Source organism: Babylonia areolata, chromosome 5 (genome assembly GCF_041734735.1).
Source record: "Babylonia areolata isolate BAREFJ2019XMU chromosome 5, ASM4173473v1, whole genome shotgun sequence".
Lineage (NCBI taxonomy): Eukaryota > Metazoa > Mollusca > Gastropoda > Neogastropoda > Buccinidae > Babylonia > Babylonia areolata.
This window is the reverse complement of record NC_134880.1, coordinates 16,196,532-16,217,726: the sequence shown is the minus strand read 5'-3', so window position 1 is coordinate 16,217,726 and position 21,195 is coordinate 16,196,532. Positions and strand designations below refer to the sequence as shown.

Sequence of the window (21,195 nt, the reverse complement as noted above, 5' to 3'; positions counted from 1 at the left end):
GGAATGGGTGTATAGGTATATGCACACACACACACACACACACACACACAAACACATGCCAAAAAAAAACTTGTTAAATTTGATATCAAACACAAAACTATAGTGCTAAAAATGTGCTTCTGGTTTTATTGTCAACAATTTTGTACAATTTATTTGAAGACAAAACAATGCCCGTTAAGCCCATCCCTAAAACCGATGCTCTTTCTTTGATTTTATGTGTATCAGTGTAAGCACACACAAAAAATGCACACAAACAAAAAATCTATAAAGAAAGAAATAATAGTTTAAAACTACTTTGAATGACATTTTTTATCAAAGAAAAAAGAAAGAAAAAAAAAAGGCACAAAGACAGTAAAATTGCATTTAAAAGAAAGTTAATTTCCAGCAGTATCATATTTGGCAATGAAAAGTTTCTTCAATGCTCTTGGTATAAAGAAAAAAAGTTATTGTGGTTTCGGTCATCATGGCAACAGGTTTGGTCAGTCGGCGCTGTGAGTTCAAACATTCAACAAGTAACATCAATCACAGTGATGACAGTTTGGCATTCTGTCACGTGACTAATGTCGTCACTCCAGTGTCCCTTCTGCAACACTTCTCACCCTGTCACAACAAGTAAAAATGTCAGCCCTTGGAAACAGGAAAATGAAACTCAATCTCTGGTTGGTACAAACCGTTGTGCTTTCTCTCACCAACTGTCAAGTCTCTTTTTTTTCTTTTTTTTTTTTTAATTTGGAAATATATTCTTAGATGCTATTCTCTCCCCCCCCCCCCTTTTTCTGAATATCTAAATATTGGTTCAATTAATATATGCTTAATAAACAGATTTTGAATGAATAAAAGAGTGTTCAGTTGTTCTTTTTTTCTCTGTGAACGAATTTTGGGGAAAAAAATATCCATTTAGACAAGCGCAAAACTCAGTTTCTGAACCCTAGTTTACTACAGTTCTATGCCTACAAAAAAGGACTAACATAATATTTACCTTTTAATGAAGCTTTTCAATTTAATTGTTATTTGATCCAACCAAAAAGACTGAAAGAGATGGAACTGTTAGCTGGTAAGCAACAACATTTTCTGTTGGAAGAGATTCTTTTCTAATTGTCATTTGGATTTGGCAGTCAGGAAACATATTCCCCTTTTCTCTGGTCATACAATCCTTCTTTTGTTTTGCATGCAGGAATTTCATCTGCAGCAAATCAAATTTACAATATATGTGGGTTCTGGGTTGTAAAAATTCATTCTTTTTTTTTTCATTCTCGGTCCAGAGCTCTTTGTAACAGCATCAGTCCCATCTTTCTGGGAGAAACAAGTGGTCCAAAGTATTACACACCATTCAAAATATCATCAGGAACACTATATGAAAAAAGAAAAACAACAACAACAACAGAAAACTGTAGTGTTTATCCTCATATGGAAGTCTAGCATTGTGTAAAATGAAGGCCTCACAATAATAGGTTCTGTTTCAAAGAAAAGGCTTCAAATCTTAACAAGGGCAGTAAATCACAAAGAAAACACAGCCCCGCATTACTACACAGACACATCAAACACAATATAACTCAAGGCAGCCATGTTTTGCATGATAAAAAGATGACATAATTTCACCACCAGGGATTAGGTAATGCAGACACTGGACGGAATGTCTAAGAAGGTCAGAAACATGTTCAAATGCATCAAAACTATAAAAATTAAAAAAAAGAATGATTATAATGTAAAAACTGTAAGTTCGAAGCTGTCATTCATCATTTCCTGCAAGATATCAAGCATTTTGTAACACCGTCCTCAAACCAAACTTAAACATGTGATCATTGCTGTTCTTTTCTGCTTCAGTTTGTGACTTAAACTGCTTTTTTTTTTTTTAATGCCTCGGTCTGACAATCCATTGGGTTTAAATGTCAGTTCTCTCATTCTCTTTCTCCAACTCTCTCTCACTCACTCACTCTCTCACTTTTACAGTCTTTGCAATTTGTACAACAGATCCAAAAAAAAAAAAAAGAGCTCTATATTCAGAAAAAAATATTTGCACTGAATAAGACAGTACATAATAGATGAATAGATAAATCAATAAATGTAAGCACATAGATAAAATTCAAAAGAACAAAAAGGCAAAATGGTCAACAAATACATCTGAAGTAAAAACTGATGGATCACAAATCTATTTCACGGGATGGCGCTGAAGCAACGAGACACAACATGGTGGGTAAGAGTCCGTGAAGAGATTACAGGAGATAAAGGAACCACAGATCTGCTTCAAGCACAGAAAACAGACTGGAAGATTAAGGGGACAACAAATCTGCTTCAAGCATGGAAGGAAGCAAACACAGACCCAGCGCCTTCACTTGGCCACACCGGCGATGGGCTCCAGGAAGGCCGGCTTGACTGGGACCTGCTGCACCAGGGCTTCGAACCTGAGGGCGTTGTGTTTGCGCTCTTCGTGCAGCCAGTGAAGCATCTCTGTGCGATCCCACTTCATCTTGTCCTCGTAGGGCCGACCCTGCCACCAGGCCAACACAACTGTTAGTGGACTTCTTCTTCTTCTTCGTGGGCTGCAGCTCCCACATTCACTACTATGTATACAAGTGGGTTTTTACATGTATGACTGTTTCTACCCCACCATGTAGGCAGCCACACTCTGTTTTTGGAGGTGTGCATGCTGGCTATGTTCTTGTTTCCATAACCCACTGAATGCCGACATGAATTACAGGATCTTTAACGTGCGTATATGATCTTTTGCTTGCGTATACACACAAAGGGGTATCAGGCTCAAGCAGGTCTGCACATATGTTGACCTGGGAGATTGGAAAAATAGGAAAAATCTCCACCCTTTACCCACCAGGCACCGTCACCAAGATTCGAACCCGGGACCCTAAAATTGAAAGTCCAACGCTTGAACCATTCGGCTATAGCACAAGTTCAATGTCTCAGTTTTCAGTTTCCAGTTGAATGTCATGTTGGCGTATGGTCCTATCCTGTCGGTGACGCCAATGTAATGCTGGCATGTGGTGCTAGCATGTGGGTCAGTGGAATTTGCCTGTGTCATCACACTCTGATGAATAACATAAACACACAAGCAGTTAAGATGCTCTCTTTTTATTCGTCCTTTCGCTTTTAGCGTTCTGGCCTGACTCACTTATTCTCTCACAAAAAAATCTTGCTCTCTCTCACAGATTCTTGTGCACGTGTGTTATGCAACTTTGTACCTGAACACTTTGTTCACTCTCTCACATAGGTGTCAAAGCAAGCAGGCTCATCCATATACACCACACCACATCTTCCGGTAAAAAAAAAGAGAAATTAATGAAAAATGAAGCACATATGTGGAGTGATGACCTAGAGGTAACGTGTCTGCCTAGGAAGCGAGAGAATCTGAGTGCACTGGTTCGAATCACGGCTCAGCCGCCGATATTTTCTCCCCCTCCACTAGACCTTGAGTGGTGGTCTGGACGTTAGTCATTCAGATGAGACGATAAACCAAGGTCCCGTGTGCAGCATGCACTTAGCGCATGTAAATGAACCCACAGCAACAAAAGAGTTGTTCCTAGCAAAATTCTGTAGAAAAATCCACTTCGATAGGAAAAACAAATAAAAACTGCATGCAGGAAAAAATACAAAAAAAAGGGGGGGCTGGCGCTGCAGTGTAGTGACGCACTCTCCCTGAGGACAGCAGCCAGAATTTCACACAGAGAAATCTGCTGTGATAAAAAGAGAAATACAAATACATGTCTAACCATCATGCTGGCCATTTCCTGAGAGCCTACCCTGGGTGGGTGTAAAAACATGAACATAAAATGAAGTGGAATAATGAAACAAAATAAACACATAGGTAAATATATTCAAATTTAATAAAGTGAAAGACACAATTTGGACAGATGTGTGAGTGTGTGTAGGGAAGGGGTGACTGGATTTCTGGGGGTTTGGGGGGCGGGGGGGGGGCATGAGCTTTTTGAGTGTGTGTGTGTGTGTGTGTGTGTGTGTGTGTGTGTGTGTGTGTGTGTGTGTGTGTGTGTGTGTGTGTGTGTGTGTGTGTATGAGAGTGCATATATATTTATGTGTATACCATCCTGTGCATCACCAAACACCAAACAGCAGCATCATGTTGTCATTTTCGTATACCATCCTTACCACCATAATAATCATCACTATCTTCTTCAAATGCCATCACCTGATAGAGTTACTGCTTTTCTTGTTATTTCTATAGAAAAAAAAAAGTTACAGTGCGTCAGGTGGCCGCTGCTAGAAGTGTGTAATCAGCACACCACACACTGGTAAGGTTCTACCTTATTAGAGGGTGCCTCCTCAGAGCTAACTTTCCCTCTCACCACCCTTGAAGAAGCTTCCACAAGGAGAAACGTTGTGCAAAGCATACACTCCAACCAGGCCATCTTTAACCACCAAGATGTTTAAAAACACATTCTCTGTGTCTATGAAGAGACCTGCAGTCCCTCTTATTTTCCTAAGAATCATGGTTCAAGAGTGCAGGCTGGCCTCCTGGGCTCATCCGTGCTTACCTATTTCATCTGGGCTTCGGTTGTTAACTTAACAGCTCACATGATTCTGTTAATAAGAGTTTTTATTTGTGGTCTTCGTGTGACAGATTCCAGTTTTAAAACCCTTATGGGATACCAGTTGCATGATATAGTATAAAGTATATCACAGTACAACAACTGTACAATTGGAATACGTCCATGTTCTGTGACAGCAAAAATCATCCCAAATATACTGCTGGTGGTACGCCAGTCCTGTACTGTATCGTCCCCTACCCTGTGTCTGTCCTTCCCTTACCCCCAATCTACCATTCTCCTACCTTTCACCCCTTTTTACAACAAAACACAGGACTCAACACTCAGCTTATATCGGAGATTGACCAAAGCTTACAGCTGGGCCGACAGCAAAGTGAGAGATGTATGATCTATTCACTGCAATGGGAAGTCATTTACAGCTTAGTCTTTTGTGAAGGGCTATGACTCTAAAACTAGGAGGCAAGATTGCACTGGCTCTTAGTGCTGCAGTCTTGGAGGAGAGCTGGCCTTTGGAGACCATCCCAGCACTGACTGTCCAGAAGCCCTTTTGGACGAGAGAGTGGGGATGTAACTTGGGGCAAGACACTCTCCCTCTTCACGATAATCAAATTCTAGCCCAGATAGTCATGGCAGTTAGTATCTCCTCTGCTGTTCTGATAGTGATAGTTCGACATAACTGACTATCATGCAATAAAACAGTCTCTGCTGTTCTGATAGTGATAGTTCGACATAACTGACTATCATACAATAAAACAGTCTCTGCTGTTCTGATAGTGATGGTTCGACATAACTGACTATCATACAATAAAACAGTCTCTGCTGTTCTGATAGTGATGGTTCGACATAACTGACTATCATACAATAAAACAGACTCTGCTGTTCTGAAGGTCACAGTTGGACACGACAGACTGTCATACAATAAAACAGACTCTGCTGTTCTGAAGGTCACTGTTGGACACGACAGACTGTCATACAATAAAACAGACTCTGCTGTTCTAAAGGTCACAGTTGGACACGACAGACTGTCATACAATAAAACAGACTCTGCTGTTCTGAAGGTCACAGTTGGACACAGACTGTCATACAATAAAACAGTCTCTGCTGTTCTGATGTTCACAGTTGGACACAGACTATCATACAATAAAACAGTCTCTGCTGTTCTGATAGTGATGGTTCGACATAACTGACTATCATACAATAAAACAGTCTCTGCTGTTCTGATAGTGATGGTTCGACATAACTGACTATCATACAATAAAACAGACTCTGCTGTTCTGAAGGTCACAGTTGGACACGACAGACTGTCATACAATAAAACAGACTCTGCTGTTCTGAAGGTCACAGTTGGACACGACAGACTATCATACAATAAAACAGACTCTGCTGTTCTGAAGGTCACAGTTGGACATGACAGACTGTCATACAATAAAACAGACTAACAGGTATCAGATCTTGGAGTCACACACAGGGACTGACCTTGAAGGACACGATGTCCTGAAACTTGGCTTTTATGTAGTCCAGTTCCACCTTGATGTCTGTGTCCAGTGACTCAATTTTCTGAAATCAAATTCAAAATAAAATAATGTTAAAACAAATGGTGTTGTTGTTGTTTTTTTTAACCAAGATCTTATTTTAAAATAATAGTAAAAATTAATATGACCCACTGATAAAAAAAAGAAGAAGAACGTCAAAGGCCCCATAGCATTTTACAGCCATCGGGGCAGCAATTTCTTATCTGCTGCAAGCAAAGGTATGGTCCAAACCTCTCCGTTTTAGTCTCCCCCAACTGAAATCAGCTTCCCATTCAAAACTTAGGTGGAGTGTGGAAAATCACAGTCAAGTGCCAATGACGCAACATTCAACAGAAACATGGCCTTCAACTCTGCAAACTGGTGAACACCGGATCAGAAGTCCAATGCCAAAACAAATTCTGAGGTGAAAAAAAAAAAAAGAATGGAAAAAGGGGAAAAAAAAGAAGAGAAAAATGAAAACCTGTTAAACGGATATTTTTCTTTCCAAAGTAAACACGTTTTTCTTGGTATTTACCTATCTAGGCTGTACTTTGCATTGCACGTGTTTGAGAGGCATACGTTTGTTTGCTGGAGCAATTCCAAAGTCAAGGAAAGGTCAAAAGCACCAAAACCTCCGTAGTAACCCTCTCGTGGACATTGAACTTACAGATCAAGAGCCAATCTATTGTAATCATTGATAAGTGGAGCTGAGTGACCTATTGGCAAAAATCTATTAAGGTCACACACACACACACACACACACACACACACATACATGCACACACAACACACACGCACACGTTTACACAACACACAGGCATGCACAAATACAACACACATGCACACACACACACAACACACATGCATGCACACACACAACACACATGCACACACACAACACACATGCACACACACACATACAACACACACGCACACATTTACACAACACACATGCACACACACACACACACAACACACATGCACACACACACAAATACACATGCATGCACACACACAACACACATGCACACATTTACACAACACACACACACACACACACACAACACTCACACACACACAACACACACACACACACACACTCACAACACACATGCACACGCACTCACACGACACACACATGCACTCATACACACACAGCTAAAAACTTGACGCTGCACCTTACCTTGTACAGGTGTGTGCGGTATCGCGCTTCCTCCAACAGCAAGACAGAGCTCCTCTTTACACCTGTGGCACACAAACAGACACACAGACACCACACACACACACACACACACACGCACACACAAGTATTTTGTTGATCAGTTTTTCATCCTTTCACTAAAAGTGATATTGGATGACACACCCCAATCAATCCCCACATGCACACAACACACACAAATCATGCACCAACTTGCATCCACACACACATGCATGCATCCCCCACTCACCCCACCATCACCCACACCCACACCCATACATACACGCATGCACACACACACACACACACACACACACATAAACACCCATCCCCACAACAAAGATCTTTACCACTGAACAAACAAGAAAAACAAAACAGCATGACACGAAGCATTAACTTGACAAGGTAGCAATCAGACAGACAGACAACAGACAGACAGACGGACACATGGACAGACAGACAGACCGTTGCTCTTGGCGAAGAAGCGGTTGGGATCGGAAGCGTTGCGTTCAAACTGCTCCAGCCTGACCAGCAGCGTCTCCCGCCGCAGGATCAGCTCTGTGGCCTGCTCCCACCTCTCCACCGCCTGCACACACACACACACACACAGTGGGGGTCTGGGGTCAGAGACGGTCAGGGGTCAAAAAGAGATGGGGGTAAGAAAGGGTCATGGGTCAGAGAGGGTCAGGGGTCAGAGAAGGTCAGGGGTCAGAAAGGGTCACGAGTCAGAGAGGGTCAGGGGTCAGAGAGGGTCAGGGGTCAGAAAGGGTCAGGGGTCAGTTACCTCCAGCAGTCTGTTGAAGAAGGCATCACAGCTGTCCTTGATGGCTATAGTTACCTCCAGCAGTCTGTTGAAGAAGGCATCACAGCTGTCCTTGATGGCTATAGTTACCTCCAGCAGTCTGTTGAAGAAGGCATCACAGCTGTCCTTGATGGCTATAGTTACCTCCAGCAGTCTGTTGAAGAAGGCATCACAGCTGTACTTGATGGCTATAGTTACCTCCAGCAGTCTGTTGAAGAAGGCATCACAGCTGTACTTGATGGCTATAGTTACCTCCAGCAGTCTGTTGAAGAAGGCATCACAGCTGTCCTTGATGGCTATAGTTACCTCCAGCAGTCTGTTGAAGAAGGCATCACAGCTGTACTTGATGGCTATAGTTACCTCCAGCAGTCTGTTGAAGAAGGCATCACAGCTGTACTTGATGGCTATAGTTACCTCCAGTAGTCTGTTGAAGAAGGCATCACAGCTGTACTTGATGGCTATAGTTACCTCCAGTAGTCTCTTGAAGAAGGCATCACAGCTGTCCTTGATGGCTATAGTTACCTCCAGTAGTCTCTTGAAGAAGGCATCACAGCTGTACTTGATGGCTATAGTTACCTCCAGCAGTCTGTTGAAGAAGGCATCACAGCTGTCCTTGATGGCTATAGTTACCTCCAGCAGTCTGTTGAAGAAGGCATCACAGCTGTCCTTGATGGCTATAGTTACCTCCAGCAGTCTGTTGAAGAAGGCATCACAGCTGTACTTGATGGCCATGTCCAGGCGCTGAGCGTCCGGCATCTGCAGCGAGGACCACACAGCTTCCAGCCTCTCCTGGGGCTGTCGCTCTCCACTCCCCTCCTCCTCCTCCTCCTCCCCCGTCTGCAGCGAGTTCAGGTGGAAAGGAATTTATGACAGAAAAATATAAATATATACTGGTCAATTGCGCACTACAATCATAATTTTGTTGATCAAATTCAAACGTGATAATCACTGTAAATGGTAAATGGAATTCCAGATCAGTTGCCCACTACAATCAATTTTGTTGATCAAATTTAAATGTGCTAATCACTGTAAATGGTAAATGAAATTCCAAGAGAATACCCTAATAAATCATTGTAAAAAAATCTGACATGAATACCGTTGGTGATGAATTTCATTTTTTTTAATAGTGTGTCAATATTTTTCCGATATCTGTAAAAGATAGTTGCCTCATAGATATGTATGTCCAAGGTCTGTTGTTGTTTACTTTTTGTTGTTGTTGTTGTTGTTTTGTTGTTATTTTTGTAAACTATTTTCAGAAAGTAAACACATCCTCTTCAGACTTAGTAAATCAATTTAGAATTGCAATATTGCATAGGATACTTTCATGCAGAAGAAGGAAGGATAACCCTTATTTTACCCTACTTGATGCAAGTGTTGATATAATTCTAGTCGTGTTCTTGATAACATTGTTTTCTGAAATCCTCCAAGCACCAACAGGTGCAAAAGGTTAATCAAATCTTGAAATCTTGACCAAAGTCCATATTCTCATTTTGTACATTGTTCTCTGCATGCAAACAGGTTCTGTTCAGACTTAGTAAGTAAATTCATGAAACTTGCAATGCTGCATGGAAGACTTTCATGCAAATGAAAGAATGTTAACCCTTATTTTACCTTAATTGAAGCAAAACATTGTAAATAACCTAGTTGTGTTCTTAAAAGTGTTGTTTTCTGAAATCCCAAATGTCCCAAAAGTGGCCAAAAGCTGATCAAATCTTGAACCATGAGAACGTGTATGCATGTTGTTTTTTTGTGTGTGTTTTCTTTTAAACATACTTTCATTTCTTTCTTTTTTCGTGGCCTCAGTTGCATGCAAGTCCATGGAGCACATCATTATCTTTGTTTTCTTTTCTTTCTTTCCTTTTTTTTCTGTGCATGTACATGTGTGTACATGCACCAGTCTGCCAACATGTAATGTAAGTGTGTATGCATGGAATACACATACACAGACAGCACTTACTTAAACTCACAAAAATAAACAATGAAACATCTGGTGAGGAGGACAATGACAATAACAAGAAGTCACCCTGTGAATGTCTGTCACCCTGTCCACGTGTCATTTGTTCAGCTGTCGAAGCAGTTTGTATTGAACATTGTCAAAGGACTGTGGAGGGAAGGTGGCAGAATGGTTAAAGCACGCTTCTGCCAATACTGTGTCCATGAGGGTCTCTCGCCCTTTCTCTAAAGTTTGACTGGAAAAATCAATCTGAGCGTCTAGTCATTCGGAAGAGACGATAAACTGAGGTCCAATATGCAGCATTCAATTGGCGCACTGAAGAACGAACCCATGGCTACAAAAGAGTTGTCCTCTCGCAAAATTCTGTGGAAGAAATCCCCTCTGTTAGAGACACAAATATGTAGGCATGCACTCAAGGCCTGACTAAGCGTGTTGAGTTGTGCTGCCAGTCATCCATCTGTCTAGCAGATGTTGTGTAGCATATATGGATTTGTCGGAATGTATTGATGCCTCCTTCAGGGAAACTGAAACTGAAACCAAAGAACAATATTTCTGATGTCAGTTTTTTGGGGGGATTTTTTGTGTGCTTTTTTCTTACTGTTGTTTTTTTCACAAGTGCCAAGTGCATGCTGAATATGGAAGCTCAGTGTTGGGGTGTTGCAGTCTATCCAGGCTGACAGGAAAGCAAGCACCGTGGCACAACAAAACAGCCTGTGACAGCACACACTGACTGACTGACGGGTACTACAGCCGAGTGGTTAAAGTGTTAGACTTTTCAATGTGCGTGTCCCGGCTTAAAATCCCGGTCACAGCACCTGGTAGATCATGGGAGGAAATTCTTCTGATCTCCGGGCTTAACAGATGTGCAGACTGCTTGTGCCTGAACCCCTTTCATGTGTATACGCATGCAGAGGATCAAATAGGCGCTTTAAAGATCCCATAATCTATGACAGTGTTCGGTGAGTTATGGAAACAAGAACATACCCAGCATTCACCCCCTGGAAAACAGAGCATGACTGCCGACATGGTAGTCATACACGTAAACGCCCGCTCATGTATGTGAGTGACGGTGTGAGTCGCAGCCCACAAAGGAAGAAGAAGAAGAAGCAACACACACTGTCCTTACCTCACTGGCTGTGGCGAATTCCGAGAGGCCTGGGGTGGTGGCTTTGGACAGCCTGGACAGGGTCCTGAAGAAAATGGGAGGTGTTGGTTTGTGTTGTTGTTGTTTTTTTCTCACAAGAAACATTCACATACACTTCATACAAATAAGTCATATCTATGGCACATGAATTTTTTGTTTGTTTGTAATAAATCAAAGGTGAAACAAATCAAAAGAAAGAAAAGAAAAAGAAAAAAAAAACATAAGAAAAGGAAATCACACAAACACACTTTCACAGACATAGAAAAAGAAGAAAAGGAGAGAGGAAAAGACAAAAAGGGGTTTGGGGTATACAACAACAACAACAAAAAAAAAGACAACAACAAAAAAAGACACAGTCAATCAGACTGACAGAAACAAGGAAAGAGAACAAACTATTATCTCTTTCCACTTTTGACATCAACTTTTTTTTTCATAGATTTTAACAAAACATTATTCACAGGCAGAAGACAATGGGTATCATTTGTTTACATGTATCATCACCATCATCATCTTCTTTTGCATTCTGTCATGTAAGTATACAAACACCTGCTTGTCCCCTGCTCTCCAGAAAACATATTTTGATTTCTGTCCAACTGCAAATTTTGGTTTTGTTGATTTCCATAAATCTAACATAATCATATCACTTAATGATAGAGACATACATACATGCACACACACACACGCTCTCTCTCTCTCTCTCTCTCTCTCACACACACACACACATGCAGCTGGACAAATTCACACTATGTGTGCGTGCAAGTGCATGCATGCATGCGCATATGCATGTGCAGGTATTTGTGTCTGCCTGTGTGCATGTTTGAGTATGAATGTACTTGAATGTGCACACACTAAACATTATCAGCATGGAGCACGGCCGCTAACTCTCAAAGATAATGATCAATCAAAACTAGTACGTAGGAGCTGAAAATGAATGAATATGGAATGTAGTATCAGTCCCCTCACTTTCTGTTCTTTCAGATATAAAAAAACAAATAAGAAAAAAAAGGGTGAGACAATTCATCAGGGGCATCAAGCAATTCAGTGGGCAGACAGGGGCATCAAGCAATTCAGTGGGCAGACAGGGGCATCAAGCAATTCAGTGGGCAGACAGGGGCATCAAGCAATTCAGTGGGCAGACAGGGGCATCAAGCAATTCAGTGGGCAGACAGGGGCATCAAGCAATTCAGTGGGCAGACAGGGGCATCAAGCAATTCAGTGGGGAGACAGGGGCATCAAGCAATTCAGTGGGCAGACAGGGGCATCAAGCAATTCAGTGGGGAGACAGGGGCATCAAGCAATTCAGTGGGGAGACAGGGGCATCAAGCAATTCAGTGGAGAGACAGGGCATCAAGCAATTCAATGGGGAGACAGGGGCATCAAGCAATTCAGTGAGCAGATTTGGGATCAAGCAATTCAGTGGGGAGACAGGGGCATCAAGCAATTCAGTGGGGAGACAGGGGCATCAAGCAATTCAGTGGGGAGACAGGGGCATCAAGCAATTCAGTGGGCAGACAGGGGCATCAAGCAATTCAGTGGGGAGACAGGGGCATCAAGCAATTCAGTGGGCAGACAGGGGCATCAAGCAATTCACAGTGGGCAGACAGGGGCATCAAGCAATTCACAGTGGGCAGACAGGGGCATCAAGCAATTCACAGTGGGCAGACAGGGGCATCAAGCAATTCACAGTGGGGAGACAGGGGCATCAAGCAATTCAGTGGGGAGACAGGGGCATCAAGCAATTCAGTGGGCAGACAGGGGGATCAAGCAATTCACAGTGGGGAGACAGGGGGATCAAGCAATTCAGTGGGGAGACAGGGGCATCAAGCAATTCAGTGGGCAGACAGGGGGATCAAGCAATTCAGTGGGGAGACAGGGCATCAAGCAATTCACAGTGGGGAGACAGGGGCATCAAGCAATTCACAGTGGGGAGACAGGGGGATCAAGCAATTCAGTGGGGAGACAGGGGATCAAGCAATTCAGTGGGCAGACAGGGGCATCAAGCAATTCAGTGGGCAGACAGACACAATGGAGGGAGAGAGACAGAAAATGAGAAGAGGAGGAAATGAGAGAAAATAAGAAGAGAAAGAGCAGGGAAAAACATCAAAGGGTAAGATATTGGGGGTGGCCCCTTACAAATCCCAGCACTGCATAAACAATAAACAAGACAAGAACCATGTCATGCATTAGAAACTTTCTATGCTACGGTCAAAGGTTTGGTGACTGAATCAATTCTTTTTTTTTTTTTTGTTTTTTCTCAAACACAAATATATCAAGTCAAAAACTACTGTTTGTTTGTTTTCAAAGCATATTCGAACTTAAGCAAGTGAATATGATTGCTTACCACCTTATACCTTTGAACTGAATAAGTTGAAAAACAAAGAAAACATGAAAGAAAGCCTCCCAACACAAAAGAAAGATAAAGAAAAAGAAATCTTGAAAGCAAGGCTGTGAACAAAACTCTACACAGAAACAAACAAGAGCACAAAAGAGAACAACCATACCATACACGCTGGCTGTTGTTCTTGTCTCCATTATTTTTTACTTGGTGACGTCTACAAAAAAAGAGAGTTTCTTTATAAACTTCCTGTTTGGCTGGTACACTTACCCATACATGCCTACTTAATCTCAGAGAAAGACAAAAGTTTACAGTTGGGCCAACAGCAAAGTGGGACCTATATGATGGTTTCTACATTGCAATGGGAAGTATTGTACAGCTCACTTTTTGTGAAGGACTATGACTCTCAAACTAGGAGGCAACATTGCACTGGCTCTTAGTGCTGCAGCCTTGGCAGCTTAGTGCTGCAGCCTTGGGAGCTAATTGGCCTTTGGGGACCATCCCAGCGCCGACCGTCCTAAAGCCCCCCTTGGCAGAGAGAGCGGGTATGTAACTTGGGCAAGACAGTGTCTCCACTATAATCAAATTCCAGCCCTGATAGTTGGGACAGTTGAAATCCATACAAATACAACGCTGTGTAGGTGTGTACATGTACGTGAGGTTCACTCTCCATCTTCTTTGTCCATCTCACACCTTTGTTTGTGACAGCCAGCCATCTTTTTAGTTCAGTGTACTTTCTATTCTTCTTCTTGTTCGTCTCTTCACAGAGCCAGTCCGGCCCCCCTGATAAATGAAGTCGTCCTCTCCAAGTCCTGTCTGAAGCCATGGAGCTTGGTGTGCAGTAGGGATGGTGTCGGCCACACAGTGCCTCCAAGCCCCTTCAGGAGGAGTCAGGTCTGAAGAATGTGTTCTGGTGCTTGGTCTCTGAGACCGCAGGTGTGTGGGAGATGGTGCCAGCTTCAACTTCCTGAACAAGTGGGCATTGAGACAGCAATGGCCAGCTTGTCATCTCATGATCACCACCTGCTGCCAGTGTTCAAGAAGGTGATATGCATCCCTCATGGTCTTCTTCTCAGTGAAGATAATGCTGTTTCTGGTTGACTTCCTCTTTCTCAAAGTTTGGTGATCTGATCTGCTGCTTTGTTGCCTGGGATTCCACAATGGGCTGACACCCGTTGCTGCACTACTCATCTTCTTTTGGCAACTTCTTGGAGTCTTTTCATGAGGCAAGGTAGTTTGTCTCCTGTAAGGGCCTCCAGAACAGAAGGCACATCAGAGAGGAATACAACTAGGGGACAGTTGCTCTTTGAGTCCAGAGCGTTTTCTCTTAACTTTGACACTTCCATAGCCACCTTTGGAATCATGCACAATGTTTGAGTTATAACTTCCCTTCTGTCATCAGGTTTGTCCACCCCTGCTAAAGGGCGTCCCCGGTTTTCTTTTTTTATTTTATATTGTTGTTGTTTTGTTGTTGTTTTTCATTAAAAAAACAAACAAACAAAAACACGATCCATGGCTGTACATCATTCTGAACAGTTATCAATATATTTTTCCATAACAAAGATGACAAAGATGGCTATCTTGGTAAGCAAGCATGTCTCCCCACCTCCATCCTTAACAGTCCCTTGGACGATTGTTTACACAAGGACTCTGGACCTTGTTATATGGCCACTGCAAGGTAGTTTTCTTACACTATTGTGTACACACCTACACACACTACTCTGAACACATAACATGACAATCAGAAACAGGTTATGCCCCAGTTACATGCAGTCACACAAGCTACACACACCGCCCTGAACACGTAACATGACAATCAGAAACAGGTTATGCCCCAGTTACATGCAGTCACACAAGCTACACACACCGCCCTGAACATGTAACATGACAATCAGAAACAGGTTATGCCCCAGTTACTTGCAGTCACACAAGCTAATCAGAAACAGGTTATGCCCAAGTTACTTGCAGTCACCCACTGCCCTGATCACGTGCTGGGTGGCTGGCCCTGTGTGACTCACCCTCTCTGTGTGGTCAGCGGTCCCCTGGTCTGCCGCGCCAGGCTGGCTCTCTCCTGCAGCGTCTTGGCTGACAGGCGGCCAGTGTCCTGGGCCTTCGTGCTGACCTCTGTCTCCTCCACCTCCTCTGCAACACCAAGAAACCACAACACAGTGTGAATGATTCATCATGTACACCAGGGGGAGAGAAACCACAGCACACAGTGTGAATGATTCATCAATGTACATCAGGGGGAGAGAAACCACAGCACAGTGTGAATGATTCATCATGTACATCAGGGGGAGAGAAACCACAACACAGTGTGAATGATTCATCATGTACACCAGGGGGAGAGAAACCACAACACACAGTGTGAATGATTCATCATGTACACCAGGGGGAGAGAAACCACAACACACAGTGTGAATGATTCATCATGTACACCAGGGGGAGAGAAACCACAACACACAGTGTGAAGAAATCAACATGTACACCATGAAGAGACAAACATTTGTATTTGTATTTGCTTTGTATTTCTTTTTATCACAACAGATTTCTCTCTGTGAATTTCGGGCTGCTCTCCCCAGGGAGAGCGCGTCACTACACTACAGTGCCACCCATTTTTGTGTATTTTTTCCTGCATGCAGTTTTATTTGTTTTTCCTATTGAAGTGGATTTTTCTACAGAATTTTGCCAGGAACAACCCTTTTGTTGCTGTGGGTTCTTTTACGTGCGCTAAGTGCATGCTGCACACAGGACCTTGGTTTATCGTCTCATCCGAATGACCAGCGTCCAGACCACCACTCAAGGTCCAGTGGAGGGGAAGAAAATATCAGCGGCTGAGCCATGATTCAAACCAGTGCACTCAGACTGGAAGCGTCTCTTGCGGACGCGTTACCTTTAGGCCATCACTCCACTCCAACATAACATAATAAAAAAAAAATTTTTAAATCATAAAAAAATTGTTGTGTAGACCAGGAAGACCGAAAACTCAACACAGCTGTAAGAAATCCGATGTTCACCAGGAAGAGAGAAAACCAAAATAGTGTGGTGAAATTATCAAAGTGTTTAGTGAGTCAGGTTTTTTTAAAAAACAAACAAACTATATTCAAGACTCAGGACTCAAGACTGGTTTACTGTCTATGCCACAGGTCCAGAAATTCACTTTTTGACAGTCTTCTCAATTTGCAAGTGTAGTTTTGTTTTGGTTTTCAGCTGTGGGACTTGATGTGCAGGTGTAGTGTACAAGCTATGCCAACTTGTAAGTGTGTTATTTGTGCATGTGCTAATTGTAAATGTGAAGAAAATAGTTTCATTAATGCGGACATGAAAAACCCCAATAATGTAAAAAAAAATTTTTTAAATTAAAAAAAAAAGCGCACGTAAAAGAACCCACAGCAACAAAAGGGTTGTTCTTGGCAAAATTCTGTAGAAAAATCCATTTTGATACAAAAAACAAATAAAACTGCAAAAAAAATAAAAAAATAAAAAAATAAAATAAAAATGGGTGGTGCTCTCTCTGGGGAGAGCAGCCTGAATTTTACACAAAGAAATATGTTGTGAAAAAAAAAAGAAAAAAAGAAATACAAATACAAATACAAAACTAGGGGGGTTGTTTCTTTGTTTGTTCAGAAGACATGGGGACAACATTCCCAACATTGTTGACATTCAGGTTTTCAATCCATTTCAATTCCATTCAAAACATTTCATTGTATGCTCCAACCAATTAAAACAGAATTTTTTGTGTGTGCTTATTTAGGCTCATTCAAATGCACATCAACAGATAAATAAGTGATGTAAAAACAAATAAATAACCAGCACACTCTTCCCTAATCACTACTCCCACACCGATCAGGTAAAAGAAAAATACTGAGAAAAGAAAAAACAAGAGAGGCAAGGCCTTCAAGACTCACTGGTGATAAATTAAGTCCCCTAGTATTAATTACTGAGTAATTTCCCTTTTTTACTATCTGCACCAAAACGTTTGCAAAATAAATAAAAATTCCATGCTTAGCAAAAGAAGTTCCTGTTTGAACAAAAAAATGATAATAATGACTCCTCTTGTTGTTGTGTCAGAATAAGAGGTCAAAGTGCCAAGTTTAGAGAATACAAAAAATATAAATATAACAGTAAATGCAGTTTGCATACAATTATGCTTCTTTTTAAAAAAAATTTTGTGCCCATCCCAGAGGTGCAATATTGTTTTAAACAAGATGACTGGAAAGAACTGAATTTTTCCTATTTTTATGCCAAATTTGGTGTCAACTGACAAGATGAGAAAATGTCAATGTTAAAGTTTACCACGGACACACAGACACACTGACACACACACACACACACACACACACAACCGAACACCGGGTTAAAACATAGACTCACTTTGTTTACACAAGTGAGTCAAAAATAGCATTCTAAGACATACATGAAATTAAAAAAAATAAAACAAAGAATAACCCAAACAACCTACCTTGATTACTATGTAAACACACCATCAGGTAAATTTGAGGTAAGGACAAAAAATAAGACTTTCTAAGAATCAGGTGAAATTTAAAAAAAAATTAAAAAGAACAACTGGTACACCCCTTCCAACAGACGTTGAGGGAAATGCAAAATAAATCTATGACAGCTGCAATCATATTATTTTGTGTCGTATATTGTAATTAATAGAAGAATGTTTAAACGAAAAAAGAAAGAAAGAAAAAAAAAGAAAATGGCAAAAAATAGGATGGAGCCCCCCAGCATAAAAAAAAAAAAAAAAAAGAAGCAAAATAGGAGTGTGAGAAAAAATAATAGTAGGTTGGAGGTTCCCCCCTACCACCCCCCCAAAAAAAAAGAATCTCAGCACTTTCCCCCTCCTTCCACACTCTCACCCCTATTGACACTTCATGAAAAGCCATAACATTTACCATTCAGATGAACTTTTGGGGGGTGAGGGGGGGTGGGGGGGAGGGAGATCCAAACCTTTATCCCACCCGCTCGAGACTCGTCACTGTCGTGAGCTCTGAGGAAGAAATCCAGACTACAACCTCCCCCTCCTCCTCCTCCTTCTCCACTTCCCTGGAACACGACCCTCCCTCCCTCCCTCCCAGCTAAAGAGAGTCCCCACCCACCTCGCAGGGAGGGGTCCTTGCCCAGACCCCCCATCAGCACACAGTTGGCGTTCCACACGCCCTCCTTGTACTCCTTCTTCACCGCGCGCAGCTCTTCCAGCTTGCGCTCACGTTCCCTGCCATGCCGGGGAAGAACACCGCTATGTTACTGACTGGGTGGACGTCACAACTCTTGTGTGTGTGTGTGCCTGTCATGCCATGTCATGGTGCGCGTGTACGAGCGCACACACACACACACACTCGCCACATATACACATACACGCGTGTGCATACATGCATGCATACTTACACACCGAAACGCATGGATATGTATACATACAAACACATACACACACAGGCATACATACAAACACATCAAACAAATATGCAACCACACATGCACACACACATACATACACATATATACACACACATCTAACCACGCAATCACACACACACACACACACAAACACACACACAAGCACACACATATACTGGGCATTTGCAAGCATGCACACACACACACACACACACACACACACACACACACAAACACACATCTTATAAACACTTATAATGAACAGACATTAAACTGAAGATCTCACACACACGCACACACACACACATGCACACATACACACAAGTACACACATACTGATGCACACCAAACACAAAGTTTTAATCAGAAAGCACCTTTCAGAATCAAAAAGGCAATTTAACAGTCTTGAGTTTCACACTCTACAAAGTGTGTCTCAGGAACTAAGGCATGATGATAGCAGCCTTCATCAATTAAAATGCATCTAATTCTGATTGCAGCAAGCAGGTTTATGATAGAAAAAGGTTAGCATTGCTTATGATATGTAAGTTTAGTATCAGTGTGCATCTAATTCTCAGTATAGCAAGCATATTCTGGTTGTGCTAGCAAACTATTTCTGTTTTGATTAGCAAACTATTTCTGTTTTGATAGTTTTATTTGTGAGTGAAGCCTCCATCTACATGTTCACTTTGGACCTTTTTTGAGAAGCAGTCAGTAAGAGATTGCGCAATATTTTACCTTGAATGGTGATAAATGTTAGTGTAGGCAAACAATGTATGAAAGACATATTTGTGTGCATAAACATATATGTGTATTTGATTGTGCATGGACATGTACATGTACATGTACATGTGTGTGTGTGTGTGTGTGTGTGTGTGTGTGTGTGTGTGTGTGTGTGTGTGTGTGTGTGTGTGTACATGTTCATGTCAGCATTTACTGAGAAGTAAATTGTGTTTGGTTATAAAGCTGTGGCAATTTCCCTACCTATGTATATATCCATAAGCAGAACCACTAATAAATGTCAATATGCCATCACCTTAACTATGCAAACATGTAAAAATTTGTGATCACGTTTTTTCGTTGTTGTTTGTTTGTGTGTGTGTGTGTGTGTGTGTGTGTGTGTGTGTGTGTGTGTGTGTGTGTGTGTGTGTGTGTGTGTGTGTGTGTGTGTGTGTGTTTGTAACGAAGTGCATATTTAATACAGTGACAAAAAAAAAAGAAAAGAAAAGTAAAATATGCATTTTGTATGCCTATGTTCTTCTTCTGCATACGTCTTTGTCTTCTTACACTTTTTTTCCCCTGCTAGGCATTAAGTTAATGTAATGTATTGTATTCATACTTTTTAGTTATATTATTTCGTTATATTAAGACCTGTGCAATGTAAACAAAAATGCAATAAAAAACAACAACAAAAAAACCAAAAAAAACATGTAAAAATGTGATGAAATAAAACCATATGTATGCAAAAACAAACACACAGAAATTAACACTAAAGAATAATAATGTGCGCAATGATGTGGATACATATACCTGCAATACGTATTCAAATACACACAAACCTGCATGCAAACACACACACACACACACACACACAAACACCTCCAGACACACACACACACACACACACACACTCAAACACACACTCACACACCTCCACACACACACGCACACTACACTTCACAATCAAAATTATCATGAACGTCAGCTTCAAGCAAAGCTAGCTTTTATCAATTAATCATCTACAACTCTGTCTCTCTCTCTCCCTTCTCACACACACACTCTCTCTCTCCCTCTCTCACACACACACTCTCTCTCTGTGTCTCAGACACAGAACCACACCATGACCAGCTACAGAGAGGATATCAGAAGCAGTGACCCATGAGCAAAGCACTGGCTGTAAGTCCCACTGTCCTCTCTCGCCTGCAGGAAACTGACTGCATCGGTTTAACAGTGACCCACCCGTGATTCAGTTTATATTGGATGTTGTTTATAATGCTGCCACTGTGTTATATGTTCACTGTGTGCATGAGCAGTTTTCCAAGCACACCAAAGTTTTCAGCTTGTTGATGCTCTAACTGTTCGCAGTGTCTTCACTTGCTCCTGAGAATAAAAAAAACAGGAGGAGTTTGTATTATACTCCATGTTTGGTGTTTACATATACTTACCATGTCAAACTGATGCAAACTAGGCCTATGATTTGCTCTGTTTGGCCAAATTTCGAGCGGCTAACAGTGAAAAGACGCCCCTCTTAGTCTGGCCCGCTCTTAGCCAATCAAACGCCTCTAACAGCTATAAGCGTTCAGCAGCATCACTTTCCCTCTGTGTACAGCCACACAA

General features: G+C 41.8%; 1 protein-coding gene across 7 annotated transcripts in view; it reads right to left on the bottom strand.

Moving 5' to 3' along the window:
- Positions 1-314: 314 nt before the first annotated feature.
- LOC143281969 (coiled-coil domain-containing protein 87-like) overlaps positions 315-21,195 on the bottom strand; it is a 62,620-nt gene continuing 41,739 nt past the window's right edge. For 4 of the 7 annotated variants that reach the window (XM_076587321.1, XM_076587322.1, XM_076587324.1 and 1 more), the window contains 9 exons: positions 18,564-18,679; positions 15,477-15,600; positions 13,625-13,675; positions 11,106-11,169; positions 8,710-8,862; positions 7,689-7,809; positions 7,209-7,270; positions 5,991-6,071; positions 315-2,488 (listed from right to left, as the gene is read on the bottom strand). In XM_076587321.1, the coding sequence (XP_076443436.1) occupies positions 2,330-2,488; positions 5,991-6,071; positions 7,209-7,270; positions 7,689-7,809; positions 8,710-8,862; positions 11,106-11,169; positions 13,625-13,675; positions 15,477-15,600; positions 18,564-18,679 (931 nt within the window). In that variant the 3' untranslated portion in view covers positions 315-2,329. The remainder of the gene's footprint in view (positions 2,489-5,990; positions 6,072-7,208; positions 7,271-7,688; positions 7,810-8,709; positions 8,863-11,105; positions 11,170-13,624; positions 13,676-15,476; positions 15,601-18,563; positions 18,680-21,195) is intronic. The other 3 variants (XM_076587325.1, XM_076587323.1, XM_076587326.1) reach the window with 3 other exon arrangements.